Source organism: Mustela nivalis, assembly GCF_964662115.1.
Source record: "Mustela nivalis genome assembly, chromosome: 17".
NCBI classification, from domain to species: domain Eukaryota; kingdom Metazoa; phylum Chordata; class Mammalia; order Carnivora; family Mustelidae; genus Mustela; species Mustela nivalis.
Window position 1 is genome coordinate 6,032,282 of NC_139036.1, and position 14,682 is coordinate 6,046,963.

Genomic DNA, 14,682 nt, shown 5'->3' on the forward strand with positions numbered 1-14,682 from the left:
TGGGAGTTCCGTGAACATGGTGAAGCCCCGTGTGGCTGCGATGTATTATTATAATCAAGGGCTAGACAGAGTCTGTTTGTTAAAGGTTCTCTTTCCAGGTATCTGGACATAAATAGCTGCGTCACCCACTCACCGGTCAGCATGAACTGGTAAGCATTGTCGGAGATGGAGAAGATGTGGGGCGGGGCCTCCTGGCGCTTCTTGCCTCGGTAGGCGGCCACCACCTCGGGGTTGTACACCGGCAGCCACTTGTAGGGGTTCACGGTGACGCAGAAGAGGCCCGAGTAGGTCTGAGAAAACCAGAAAATGTGACATGTGGATCTTGTCTTTACCCAGAGAGATAGACAGAATAGAGATATGCTGAAGGGACGCTCACGTAGATCATCCAGGCTGCGTAACGCTCTTTGAGGTTGTACAGCACTCCAGGCTCATGCAGGTGGGTCATCATGGCCATGTCCTCGATCTTGTCGTATTTCGGAGGGTTCATGGGGAAGACTTGGTCCTCCCTGACGGTTAGAGTCTGGCAAGTAAAGTGAAAGACCACTTTGTATTAATGGTGGGACAGAGTTGGTTTGTCTGTTTGCTTTGCTTATAAAACTGTAATTACTGACATCTTTCATTTATTTAGTATTCTTTAAATAAAGGGATGAAAGTATATTTGTTTGAGAGTCTGATGCAAAGAAAATCTGTCTCCTATGATGAACTAGGATACTACATTTTTTAAAAGATGGTTTTTCTTCCCCCATCCAATCTGGGGGGAAGGAATGGGGAAACTAATACATTATTTAGCTCAGTGAATAACAGTACTTCGCCAACAGAAGCCAACTTCTGTTTCTAAACCCCCAAACTTGGGGTTTAGAGTGGGAAGTGGGGAGTTCAGGGATATGGTGGCGGCTGACTCCAGTGTGTCAGAGTCCTGTGGATAGGTGGAAAGGGGGGACCCGAGGTGACAGCTGGGACCCTTCTTCACCATCTAAATCAGGCATCCATAACAGACAAGGAGAGTGTCTGTGGTGGCAGGAGGCTGAGGTTCCCAGCAAGGAGAGCTTCACCGTGAATGAGGAGACGCAGGAAGACAGTTGGGAGTGTTTTCTCCCGGTGTGTTTACTTACTGCCCCACCTTCTGTCTTCACAGTTACTTTCCCTCCTTCCTTGCTCTGTATGGTGCTCTTCACGTAGGAGGCCTTGGGCTCTGCGACAAACACCGATGTTTTAGCATCGAAGGGTTTGTTTTGGGCCTCGATGCGCTCCTTTTCCGATTTTCGGAGGAAGGGAGCAGCTTCGCCAAAAACCGCCATCTCAGCATCCGAGCTCGCGCTCATGGCTGTGGTTTATTTAGCAGACGATTCTGTCTTGGGAAGGAAATGGGGCAGAGAGAGAAACAGCAGTCGGAAGTTATACCTGTGAGCTAGGATGTGTCATGAAAGAGGTGTTGCACCCTCATTGCTTGGGCTGTCAGTGTTCCCCCAGGCTGCCCTTGACCCGTGTCCTCACACAGGCCAATGGACTGGGCAGGCATGAGGTTGTGACTGGAGGGCTTCATTCTTAGTAATTTGCAGATTTCCTTCTGGGATCACATACCTTGATACTCTGGGGCCATGTGCCTACAGTGGAATTCTTGCATGTTTAAATGTCTGCACTGTCACAGTCTCTGCAGCTGGTGGATTGTTCTCTAGCAGCTGTCTTTCTTTAATCCCTAGTTTTTCTTCAGCATGGTGTTTGCACCTGCCATATACTGGGACTGTCATATAGTCAGGAGAGAAGTTTTGTCTTGTGCAGAGCAAGTTTGATATTTTCAAAGCTTCAAAAACTTGCTTTACCATTTTAATTGGCCATTTTTTTCCTCTTAAGGCTCGTGTTATTATTATTATTTTTAAAGATTTATTTATTTGGGGGTGGGGAGCAGAGGAAGAGAGAGAATCTCAAGCAGACTCCCTGCTGAGCATAGAGCCCAATGTGGGGCTCGATCTCATCACCTTGAGATCATGACCTGGGCTGAAATCAGGAGTTGGCCGCTTAACCCACTGAGCCACTCAGGTGCCCCAAGGCTTGGGTTATTTTTAGTATTTAGTATATGTTAGTATTTAGTATTAAATCTCTCAGTGGGTTGTTAAAAGAACCATATAATAAATTCCTAATACCGTGTGGTTTTGTCATTTGGCCTGTTACCAAGAGACCTAGTGTTGCCTAATTCCACAATCTCTTTTGACACTTTATTTTTTTGCGTGAGAGATGTCAACTGTCAGTTAACAGATCTAACCACAGAGAAATGAGAGCTTCAGCCTGAAGAGGGCCCTTCTTCCCACATACATTCCCCAGGCTTCGGTTCTTTCCATCAGTAAAAAGAAGAGAGAAATGTAAGGGTTCATCACATGTAAACCATTGTCCTCTGATGGATAGATAGGCTTCTGCAGAATTGGCGTGTTAGATTGGTTGAGTCTGTCCTTTCCTTTCAGGTGTAAATTACTTGGGGAAGGGCCAGGACCTCTCCTAAATAAGGCACAGTATTCAGCACTCTGTGGGTGTATCACCGGGGACCTTTTAGATGAGCAATAATCAAACTTTCTAAAGAAACAAATAACAATGAATCATCAAAAGTAACTAAAACATTATGGTTGTCACAAGATGTTTGTCTTTTCATTTTTTAAAAGGATTTTTCCAGGGTGTTTAAAAAGATACCCATAAGATGTCTAAGGGTTAGTGCTTTGCAGGAGCACTGTCAGAATTCATTCTGTCCCAAATGGTCCTTCAACCCTGGAACTCAGGCCAGGGGAGAGTGGAGAAGGCGTCCTGGAGCCGCATTTTCCTAGCATGCACAAGCAGTCATTTGGAAGCCCTGGCTACTCAGGTGAGAGCAGGAACATGGAAATGGTATACAATTAAGAGTTGTTCCCAATTAAGAGTTCTTCATTAGCCCGAATGCCCTGTGTCATCAACACGCCCAGAAAGCAGAGGCTTACCTTGGGAGTTCCAGATGAATCGCAGGTTCAGAAGTGGCTGACACTGTAAAACGACAGGTCTCTTATTAGCGAAGCTCTGACATTCTGGTAAAACAGTGACAGAATTATATTGCCCTGCTCTAAAGCTCAGCTCTGTGGAGATAAAAATCAGACTGGGGAGGGACAGTTTCATGCCCAGAGGTGGGCCACCGGGTCAGATCTTCCTGTCCCTGGGGGTCCTTTCAGCCCCAAGGTTCCTATCACTCACCTCTGGTTCTCGGTGGAGATGCGGCAGGCGGGGCCCCCGTGCTTATGTAGGCATGAGTGTGCTGACGCCGCGGCCTCTCGCTTTTGTCAGGGAGGGCATTTGGCAACATGACCCTCGGCATAATTCGTACTGACATTTGGCATGTTTGGATATAATTAGAAGTATTCATATCATTTTGAGTATGTGAATCAATCTCCTATAAATAATTTGACAGGGACCAATCTGCCGGCAGAGAATGCTTTCTAGTATGCTGGGAAGGTGATCTTTGACCGTGCCTGGTGGGGCCTCAGAGTCCGTTCCCATGAGCTATATTCGAGCTGGCAAACTCTTCTACACATACCTGTGGTAACCCAGGGATCTGATTCTCAGCGACACATTGCTGTCAGACCGTATCCTCTTCTCTTTATTTGTTTCCACAGGAGGCCTGCACTTCATCCCCCTGGGGCACTTCCAAGGCTCACCGTTGGGGTCTGGCCTTGGGCAGCAGCGCCTAGGAGGGAGGAGAGTCTCCTCTGCGCCCCCACCATCGGCCCAGTGCCCACCCCCTCAACAGTGAAGAACATTAGTTCAATACAGAATCGTATGCCTTCATTTCAGGAAAAAAAAACCCCACAGTTAAGCAGAGAGAAAAATTGTCTATAATCCCAGTATGCACAGATAAAATAAGATAAAGATGTCTAAGTGGCATCATGCTATATACGTGATTATAGTACCTATTTGTCCTGTAATCTACTTAAAAATTATATTGAAGGTAATTTTCATATCAGTGATATAATTTGCACCCTTTTAAAATAGAGTATTGTATGATTGTTTTTTAAAAATTAAGATCTTTCCTTTTCAGTACTTTGGGGTTTAATTTATATGCAGCAAAAATTCACTCTTTAGTCGGCAATTGTATGAGATTTTTTGGTGCTATTTAAAACACTTTTGACCTTGACGGTAAAATTCCCTTTCTCTGTTGCATGGTTCTAGTTTTTACACATGAATGGATTCTTGTAGCCACTGTCACAGACAGGACACAGAACGGTTCCGTTTCTATGAATTTTGATAAATATGTGTAGTCCTGTAATCTCTTGCATTTGAATTACGTGAAAAATTAAAGCCTTGGACGTGAGGCTAGAATTCCCCTTTGATGAACTCACAATGGAGGTAGCTCCCTTCTCTCCAGAGGTGACCAGTTACACCAGGTTGGTGTGTAATATTCCAGACCTTTTCTGTGCCCTTAACTAAGTTATATTTGGGAAAACATAAATTAATGAAATTGGCCTAAGGAGATTAGCCCATAGAAAATACATAACGAGATGTTTAAAATATGTTAGAGATAGTATCATAGTTTACATATTTACCAACTTGTTTTTTTTTCATTCTGTACTCTTAAGATAATTTTCCATCTTAGTACATAAACCAAAATAAGCAACAATTTAGAACATACACGAAAATAGAGAAAATTGTGTATGAACCCATTGTAGTTGTCATCCAGTATTACTAATTATCAGCTCATAGTCTAGTTTTGTATATACTCCAACCCACTACTCTATTTCCTGGATTATTTTGATATCACTCATTTAAAAATTTCTATGTAGAATTCTCTTTGTTCTAGATTATAATCATTTCTTTTTTGTACAAATTCCAGAAGGTTTCTCCTGGTCTAATAGTGATCTTAACTTTGTTTTGGCATCTCAGTCTTAGGGAAATTTTAAAATTTTAATGTAGTCAAAGTTACACATACTTTTCATTTGTATTTTTGGTGTTTTTTTTTTTTTTTTTTTTTGCATATTTTAAAAGAAGGCCTTCTCTAATTGAAGGATTTAGGGCCATAAACATGTTCTTCTGCATTTCCAGTGTAATGCTTTAAAAATAGATATTGACATTTGTAAACTAGCTGTATTTGTGTAATCTAGCTGTATGTATGTGTGTGTGAATGTAATGTTTCTGAATTCTGTACTTTGTACCATTGTTTCTGAGCCAAAAGCACATTTGCTTTGATATGTGGTAGGGCACATTTTCCCTAATTATTCACTTATTTTAAACTTGTCTTTGACAATTCTAACATTCTTTTGTATACATTTTTAGTGTTTTGTTGCTATGGCAAATGGAATTATTTTCTTGATTATCCATCCTACTTGGTTATTAGTGGCATGTGGCACCGAACCTCAGGTCTGTCTGTGGCAGTCGTATGCCACCTTCCTTCATTTCCCAGATGCCTTGCAGCGTAGGGCAGCCGTGTGACACTGTTTTGGCTAATGAGGAAGTGTGAGCAGGGGTTGCTGGGTGGGACTTCCAGAAAAGGGAGCAGAGTCCACTGGTAACTATCTGTCCCTTTCCCTTCTCACCCCATTTCGGTGGAGAACACAGATGTAATGGTGGAGCTGTAGCCTTGAAAGAAAGATCAAGAGAATTTCAGAGACAGTGTTGATATCTGTGAGTTGACTTTTAATATGTGAAGAAGAAAATGAACCACTGATATTAATAAGGCACCATTTATTCAGATTTTCTGTTACATACAAACTCAGTCCTTAACAGATGTGTGGTTTTTCGGTATCTTTCATTTGACCCCCTTGCAGAGCTTCCTTATCACTTCAGACGGTTTATGTGATTCTCTTGGGGTTTTGATGTAGTATGTACAAATAATCACAATTTTGTGTCTTCTTTCTTTTATAACTTTTATGTTATTCATTTTCTTTTTCTAATTGCATTTTCTGAGACACTTAGGGCAATGCTGAATAATAACACTAGGTTACTTATACCCTAGACAAGGTAAATTATCCTTATTTTGTTCCTGGCGTTAATTGGGTTGTCTCTGACATTTCAAGTGTGATATTTACTGTATACTTTATATCTAGTTTGCCAGTTATTTTAGTCATATACATGAATTAAACTGCTTCATTCCTGGATACTTGACGAAGAGAATTGAAAACATACACTTACACAAAATTTCATACACAGGTATTCATAGCACCATCATCCATAATAGCCAAAAAAGTGGAAACAATCCAGATGTTTACCAACAAGCAAACGGATAAATGAAATGTGGTCTATCTACATGAGGGAGTAATCTTCAGCCGGAACCGGAGTCAAGTACTGATACATGTTACAGCACGGATGAACCTTGAACCTCAAAAAGATTGTGCTGAAGTGACAGACATAGTGCACTTATATTTGACGATCCCTTACCTATCAAGTGTCAACAACAGGCAAATCCATGGAGACAGAAAGTAGAGGAGAATGGTCTGGAGAGGGGAGACTGGGGAGTGGCTGTAATGGGATTTCTTTTTGAGGTGACCAAATGTTCTGAAATTAGATAGTGGTTATGATTGTGTAACTTTGTGAATCTACGAAAACCACTGAACTTCTATTTAAATGGTGAATTGTGTCTTTAAAAATGCATTGGATTTAAAAAAAAATTTTAAAAATGCATTGGATTTTTCTTCTGCATTTATTGAGATTATTTTTTTCTCCTCAAATTTATAAAGGTAGAGAATTTTGTAGGAGATTTCCTCACTTGTACTGCTAAAATTCATGAAATGAAACCTATAGAAATAACATTGTTTAATTTTCTGCTGATCAAGTGTACTAATTTTTTTTTTATGTGGGATTTCTGCATCTGAGTTCATTATGGGACTATGACATGGTTTTCTTTTCTTATGTTGTCCTCTTCTGGTTTTGATATCAGCATCATGCTAGGTCTTGTAAAATAAGTAGCTTCCTCTTTCTATTTTCTGCAGAATTGTGTTTAGAATATGAGTACTCTGTTCTGCAAACATTTGGTACAGTTCCTTCATAGCCTCTTTGGAGAAGGAATCTTTTACTTACTCTTGTAATAGTTTTTTAAAAAGATTTTATTTATTTATTTGAGAGGGAGACCACAAGAAGGCAGAGAGGCAGGTGGGGCTGGGGGGAAGCAGGCTCCTCTCAACCAGAGAGCCCGATGTGGGGCTCGATGCCAGGACCCTGAGATCATGACCTGAGCGGAAGGCAGAGGCTTTACCTACTGAGCCACCCAGGCATCCCAATATTTTGACTTTTGTTGTGCCTATCTTTTTATAATTGAAAACCACCTAAATGATTCCACTGTATTCTTTATTCCTCTTCTACATAGTTTAATTTTGTTCTTTTTATTCCAAATCGTATTTGCTAAAGTTTTGTCTTTTGTGTTGGTCTTTTAAATTTAGTTTTGCCAAATAACTTTTTTCCCTCCTGTTTCTCCTACTTTGTATTTGCTTTTAATCTCATCCATTCCTTTCTTTTATTTCTTTAGGCTTATTTTACTGGTCTGTATTCAACATCTTAAATTGAAAGTTTCATTTATTCTCATTCTTTCATATGATCTTACAAGTTTATTTGTGATTATAAATTTTTCTTTGGTAACTACTTTGGCTGAATTCATCCCACAGGTTGATAGGTGGTACTCTGCTTGTCCTTCAGTTATAATTTAAAATTTCCATTTCCATTTCAAACCCCAAATTATCTAAGGTACATTTGGTTTTTAGATTTTCAGGTGAATAAATTTAGGCATGGGGGAAGGGTTCTCTTTCAGCTGTTAATTCTTTTCATTGTATGTGTGTGTATGTATGTGTGCTCAGCTTATTTCCTGGTAGACCCAGTAGGAATGAGGGATGTTTTTTGTACGTGTATGTTTCTGTTTCTCATTGTGTGTGTAAGTAATAAGAAAATTCAGATAGCATGTACAAAATGTACAAAATTTAATATTTATCTCGACAATTGAGGTTGTTATTTGTGTTATTCAGTCATCTATGTTTTTAGCTTTGTTTATTTGGTCGGTAAATTCTCTAGTAGGCCAAAGTTAAACTCCACTACTGTTGTTCAGATCTTTAAGATTTTCTTTGTATAATTCAAAGATAGCCTCTAATAATTCCATAGGAATTTGTGATCATTTAACTTTCTGGTAAATTGTGTCTTTTATTTATTTATTTTTTAAAGATTTTATTTATTTATTTGACAGAGAGAGATCACAGTAGGCAGAGAGGCAGGCAGAGAGAGAGGAAGGGAAGCAGGCTCCTGCTGAGCAGAGAGCCTGATGCGGGACTCGATCTCAGGACCCTGAGATCATGACCTGAGCCGAAGGCAGCGGCTTAACCCACTGAGCCACCCAGGTGCCCAAATTGTGTCTTTTAAAAATTAAATATAAATCACCCCTGCTGCATTTAATATATTTTGTCTTAAATTCTATTTTTTCTAACATTTTGCTATATTTTATTTTTGGTAGCATCTAGATGGGTGATCTTTTCCTATACCTTTATTTTTAACTTCTCTGAGTTATTTTATTTTATATTTAGCTTTTAAAAAACAAGTGGTAGGTACTGTAAAAATCCAATATGAAAGCCTTTTTTTAATAGGTAGGTTTTAGAGACAACAAACTGGCTAGCATACTTTTTATGATGTGTACAGTGTTTTAAATATCAGTTTAATCAGATGTTATTTTGTTTGATTTTAGGGAAGTCACCTAATCCCTTTAAGCCTCAGTTTGTTTATCTGTCAAAGGAAAATAATGACTTTCTACCATCTCACAGTACTAGTGTGAGTATTCAGTGAAAAATATATGTAGAGCATCTGGAAACACAGAAAATATTTAAAAAATATTGGCTATGCTCACTCAAATAGTGTAAAAAATAGGGCTCTATTGCTGTGAGTCATGGGATATCACTGGAGTCTTAACCAAGGAAATGACATTATAAGATTTGTATTTTAAACACAGTATGGTAGCAGCATGGAAGGTGAATTGGAGGAATGAAGCAGAGATAAAGAAACCACTTAAACAGCTGTACTATTTTGGGAGAGCTGAGAACCTGCTCTAAGCCAGCAGCTCTTGGAAAAGAAGAGAAGGAGATATAATCAAGAAGTATTAGGGTTGAAGATTGACTGCTTGCTGCTGGTGAAATAGAAATAATTTTAGGTGTTCAGGAATCATCTCAAGACAACTAAAATTACACTGAATTTCCTGACACTGGGCGGTAATATTTCTCATGGAAAGGGAACAGATTTGGAAGTACTAGACAAAAGAGAGAAAACTCGATGGAGCCTTAAAATTTCAGAGTTCATAGTAAAAGAACAGAAATTTCTGGGAATAATGAGTGAGCTTTCACGAGACAATGAAGCGATAAACCACCCTATCTGACATTAAACAAGTTTAGGAATATGGTGATTAAAACAGTATAGTATTAGTGTAGGTGAAGACGAGTAGATCAGTAGAACATAATATATATAGTCCAAAGATAGGTTCTTGCATGTATGGCAATTTAAAATATGATAAATGTGGTGTTTTAATCACAGGGGGGAAAAGAAGGACTAAGGTGGGTTTGAGATTTATCGTTAGCAATGTAATTATGGTAGGTCCTTCCCTGACACCATTTATAAAAATAAGTTGAGGTGAATTGAAGCCTTAAGCATTAAAACAAAGCCCAATAATGAATGTAGTAGAAGTTGTGTACATATCCTTCAAATCAAGAAGAAAGAGAGTATAAGCAAATAGAAAAAGATAGCCAAAAAGATATAAGTGGACAGTTCACGGAGATGGCAGTACAAATGGCCAATAAAGTTGATAACACACTCAACCTCAGGAGTTGCAAGATCAGATAACAGCTGGTATATCTCACCCATCAGCTTAACAAATAGAACAGTTTCTTCGTAGCAAATGGTGGTGTTGGAGAGTGGATGCCCTCATACGGCTTGGGTAAGGGTGTAGAATTCCTGGGCAATATGTTGCTTCTTTTGAAATGTGAAATTGCAGCAAATTCCCCTCTTATTCTTTTTTTTACAGAAGCACAGTGAACTAGGAAGATATGTCAAGGGTTGTATATTTAGCACTTCTTCTAATAACAAAATGTTGGAAATAACTTAAATGTCCATTCAGTTACTTTGTCTGTAATTTAGCTGAGTGGCCACCTGTTAAATGGTGGTGCTCTGATTATGTGGTCAGTGGTTGATACCTGACACTCACTTGAATTTGAGAATAGGATTAGCATAATACATTTTCCACTTGTTTTCTTTGAGCTGTAACCCTGGAAATGGAAAACCTTATTTAAAATAACAATGAAGAGTTTTAATGGGCAATACAAATAAGAAAACTGAACGTCTAGATAGATTTTTGCTAAAGCCCATTTATTTGTATATTCCAAACTTCTCCAGTGTTTAGCTGTCTCTTAACACAATTGTTGTGTGACAACTCATTTAACTTAGAGTAAAAGCCCTTCCAAAGTCTGGCTCTTATTCCTTGTCCTTGCTTTTCTTGCTAGTATCTGCTTACAATTAAGCCTGGGTCAGCATTAAATTACTCTTATCTAATGATCCTTCTGCTCTAAGAGCTCATGTCAGAAGTTAGCTTATAATTCCTAAGATTCCCTTTGCCCTAAGGATTTATGTGTTCTCTCCCTCCAGTGAGGAAAAGCAGCGGAATTACAGTCACTAAAGGAATCTCTGCCTCTCTATACAAAACTGTAATTATCTCATCTTTGAACAAAGGAAATCATTTGCCTTTCATAGCACTTACGCCAAAGAGAAATGTTATAGATTAATCTGTGGGGTTTTTAAAAAAGATTTTATTTATTTATTTGAGAGAAAGAGCAAGAGAGAGAGAGAGAGAAAGAAAGCAAGTGTGTGCACAAGCAGGGGAGGGGCAGAGGAAGAGGAAAGAAGCAGGCTGAGCAGGGAGCCCTGCTTAGGACTCGACCCTCAGACCCCGGGATCATGACTTGAGCCACAGACAAATGCTTAACCGACTGAGCCATTCAGGTGCCCCTCATCTCTTTTTTTTGCATGTAGTTAATTTCGTTTATTGGTGATCGTATTTCATTAAGAGGATATAGTGTATTTTGTTCATCTGTTCTTTTGCTGATGGATATTCTTACCTTTTTGTGAATGCATCTTTCATTTCTTCTGGTTAAATTCCAAAGAGTAGAATTGACAGATAAAAAGGTGTCTGGAAGTGTATTTAATGTATAACAAATGACCAAACAATTTTTCAAAAATAGTTGTACCATTTTACATTTTCACTAAATACTAGTAATACACGAGAGATGTGTTGTCTAGCATCCTTGCCAGCATTTGTCATTGTCCATCTTTATAATTTTAGCCATTCTTATGGATGTCTAGTGGAATTTCTTTATGGTTTTTAAACTGTATCCTCCTGACCAGTGATACTGAACATCTTTTAATGTGGTTATTAGACCTTCACATACCTTCTTGTTGAAAGTATCTGTCAAATTCCTTTGCCCATTTTTACTGGATTGTTTTGTATGTGTTCTCATAGATACAATAAAGTTCTTTGTTGGATTTATATATTGCATATATTTTCTCCCAGCTTGTGATTTGTCTTTTGGATCTTGGTGAGCAGTAGTTTTAATTTTACTTTTGAAGAGGAGATTTTATCATTTTTTCCTCTTTATTTAGTACTTGTGTTCTGTTTAAGAGTTTTTGCACACATCACAAAAATATTTTCCACATTTTTTTTAGAGGATTTATAATTTTAGGATTTGCCTCTAGGTTTGTTTTCTGAATTGAGTTAATTGCATATTGTATGAGTTATTATTTGTTCATACAGATGTCTAATTGATTATCATTTTTTACAGATTTCCCTTTCTACATTGAATTGCATTTGCACCTTAGTAAAAAGTCATTTGGTAGTGTATATATAGTGGATTTATTTTTAAGATCTCTATTCCTCTCTATTCTATTCCAGCAATCTATATTTTTTCTACCTTTATGCGAGTACCACACTGTCTTAGTTAGAGTAGCTTTATTTTAAGTTTTTAAAACAATTGAGTAACTCCTTCAACTTTTTACTTCTCTCTAATGCATTTAATATCAGCTTGCCAATTTCTCAAAAAAAAAATGCCTGATGGGATTTTTGTGTTACATTAAATATTTGGATCAATTTGGAGAGAATTGACACACTTAAGATGTTGGGTCTTCTAATCCAAAACAATTGTGTCTCTTTCCCCTTCTTTCCATGTGTATGTATATATATACATACACATACACCCATATATATATATATACACACACATATGTATAATTTTAGATATCCTATACTTTCTCTCAGCAGTGATTTATAGTTTACAATGTAGAGGTTTAAAAAAATGTTTTTATTAAGTTTATTCCTAGAGTATTTTGTGATTTCTTTGATGCTATTGTAAATATTATTGATTTTTAGAATTTCAATTTCCAGTTTTTTGTTGTCAATATAAATATAAAAATAAAACTTATTTTTATATACTGACCTTACAATTTGACACATGCTCAGTTTACTTCTTGAATTAAGTAGTTTTTTGTAGACTTATTGAAATATTTTATGCAATTTTGTCATCTACATATAAAGACAGTTTTACCTCTTTTATTTTTTTTTCCCAATCTCTATGTCTTTTTTTCCCTCTTATTGCATTAGCTAGGGCCTCCAATGTAGTTGGCTAGACATGGTGAAAGTGATGATCATTTCCTTAGTCCCAGTCTTAGGTAGAAAAGTCTTCACTGTTTCATTGTTAAGCATGATATTTTAGTTGTGCTGTTTTCTGTAAAGATTTTATTTATTTGAGAGAGAAAGAGAGAGCACACATAAGCAGGGGGAGGGACAGAGGCAGAGGGAGAAGCAGACTCCTTGTTGAGCAGGGAGCCCAGGGCTCCCAGGTTGCTGGGGCCCTGAGATGATGATCTGAGCTGAAGGCAGCTACTTAACCTACTGAGCCACCCAGATGCCCCTGTGCTGTTTTTTTAATAGGTGCCTGTTACACAGATTGAGAAAGTCCTCTTTTATTGGTAGTTTGCTGAGATTTTTAAAAATTTATTTTATTTTAGAGAGAGCACACATGAGCGGGGGTGGGGGTGTGGGCACAGGGGGAGGGAGAAGGAGAATCCTCTAGCAGACTCTCCACTGAGCACAGAGCCAGATGCAGGGCTCAATCCCAGGACCCTGAGATCACGACCTGAGGTGAAATCGAGACTCAGCCACTCAACCGACTGAGATACCCATTCGCCCTGAGAGTTTTTCTTTTTTAAATAGTGAATGGGTGCTGGATATTGTCAGATCATTTTACTGCATCTAGTGAGATGATCATATAATGTTCACTTTTATTCTGGGACTATAATGAATTACATTGAGTTTTGAATGTTAAACCAACCTAGTTAGGCTGTCCATTTTATTCTTTGGCTAGGGAGAGTAGGTGTTTTATGGGGCTTTTTTGTCTATGCCTGTTGGTGTTTCTATGTTGTCTGCTTCTTCAGCTCCTTAGTCTGGGGGATATGTGGCAAAAAGAAAACCCAGGGAACTTACCTAGTCCATCTTCTTCTATCCACCATTCAGAATTTTTTGTGTTAGTTTTATATATATATAATGTCCAGGGATTTTAGTTGCACTTAGTGGGAGGAAAAAGTAGGTCAACTCTATTTTCCTGGAAACAGAAGTCTTCTTACTGATTTCTTTTTTCTGTCAATTACTGAGAAAAAGGTACTTAAATATCCTTTGCTTTAAGGTTTATTTATTTATTTTTTGGGGGTGATAAATGTAAAATGTCTAGCCCAGTGCCTGGCACAGATTAAATTCTTCTTGAATTGTTATGTGTCCCACAAATATCTCTTGAGTACTTATTACATGGTGGGCCCGGAGAGGTTTAGCTGAACTTGTAAATGCAGGGCTGTAGATTATCATGTGTAATTCCTCTTTGAAAGAATTGGTGATAATGTAGAACTGTGGTTTCCAGAGTGTGTTCTGGACTAGCTACATTATCATCACCTGGAAACTTGTTAGAAATGCAAATATTTGGGGCCCAGCCTATACCTATACCTTCTAACCTCCTGAGTTAGAAGCTCAGGAGGTGGTGCCCCCCAGTCTGTGTTTTAGCAGGGCCTCTAGATAGTTCTGATGCATGCTAAATTTGAAAGCCCCTGATGCTGAGGCTCACACAATCTCTAGCCTCATGAGGAAGGGTGCGAGGCATCTTGATACCCAGGGTCAGGCCTGCGTTTAGGCAAATGGCTTTTGTAGGTGCACTTTTTACATCTCCCCCTTTCCTTCCCTTCAGGCATAGAGATCACAAGAGATCTCTTTCTTTAGATGCGTTCTCAGCTGATTATTCCTTAATGCTGGCTAGGATGTAGTGGAAATAAGTATATTTACTAGGAATTTAATAGGAGGTTAAATATCTTTCAGGATGCCAAAGATTTCAGTCTCATAGTGAGAGATTTACAAATAATAGAGAAGGGGAGGTGATGCTTCAGAAGAGAGGGATTTCAAGATTTCTTTTGTTCTTGATATATTTGGATATGAACTGAGTTGAGGAAAGAGATTCATAGTATTTTCAAATATCAGTATGTGAGTGGTACTAGTACTTGCTTTCAGTAACCATGGTCTTGAAGTCCTTAGAAGATAAGGAAATAAAGAATCTGGCCTTATTATAGATTCTTTGATTTTATTAGTGTAATGATATCTGGCTGGATACCAAAAATACTAGGGCATGGCCATCTCTG

At 38.4% G+C, this 14,682-nt stretch overlaps 1 protein-coding gene across 1 annotated transcript in view; it reads right to left on the bottom strand.

The window, feature by feature from the left end:
• The window catches only part of LOC309852214 (uncharacterized protein), a 96,355-nt gene extending 93,068 nt beyond the window's left edge, over positions 1 to 3,287 (bottom strand). The window contains 5 exon segments of the mRNA XM_082708516.1: positions 134 to 290; positions 377 to 520; positions 1,113 to 1,352; positions 2,961 to 3,003; positions 3,208 to 3,287. Coding sequence (XP_082564642.1) covers positions 134 to 290; positions 377 to 520; positions 1,113 to 1,322 — 511 coding nt within the window. The 5' untranslated portion in view covers positions 1,323 to 1,352; positions 2,961 to 3,003; positions 3,208 to 3,287.
• Between the last annotated feature and the right edge of the window lie 11,395 nt (positions 3,288 to 14,682).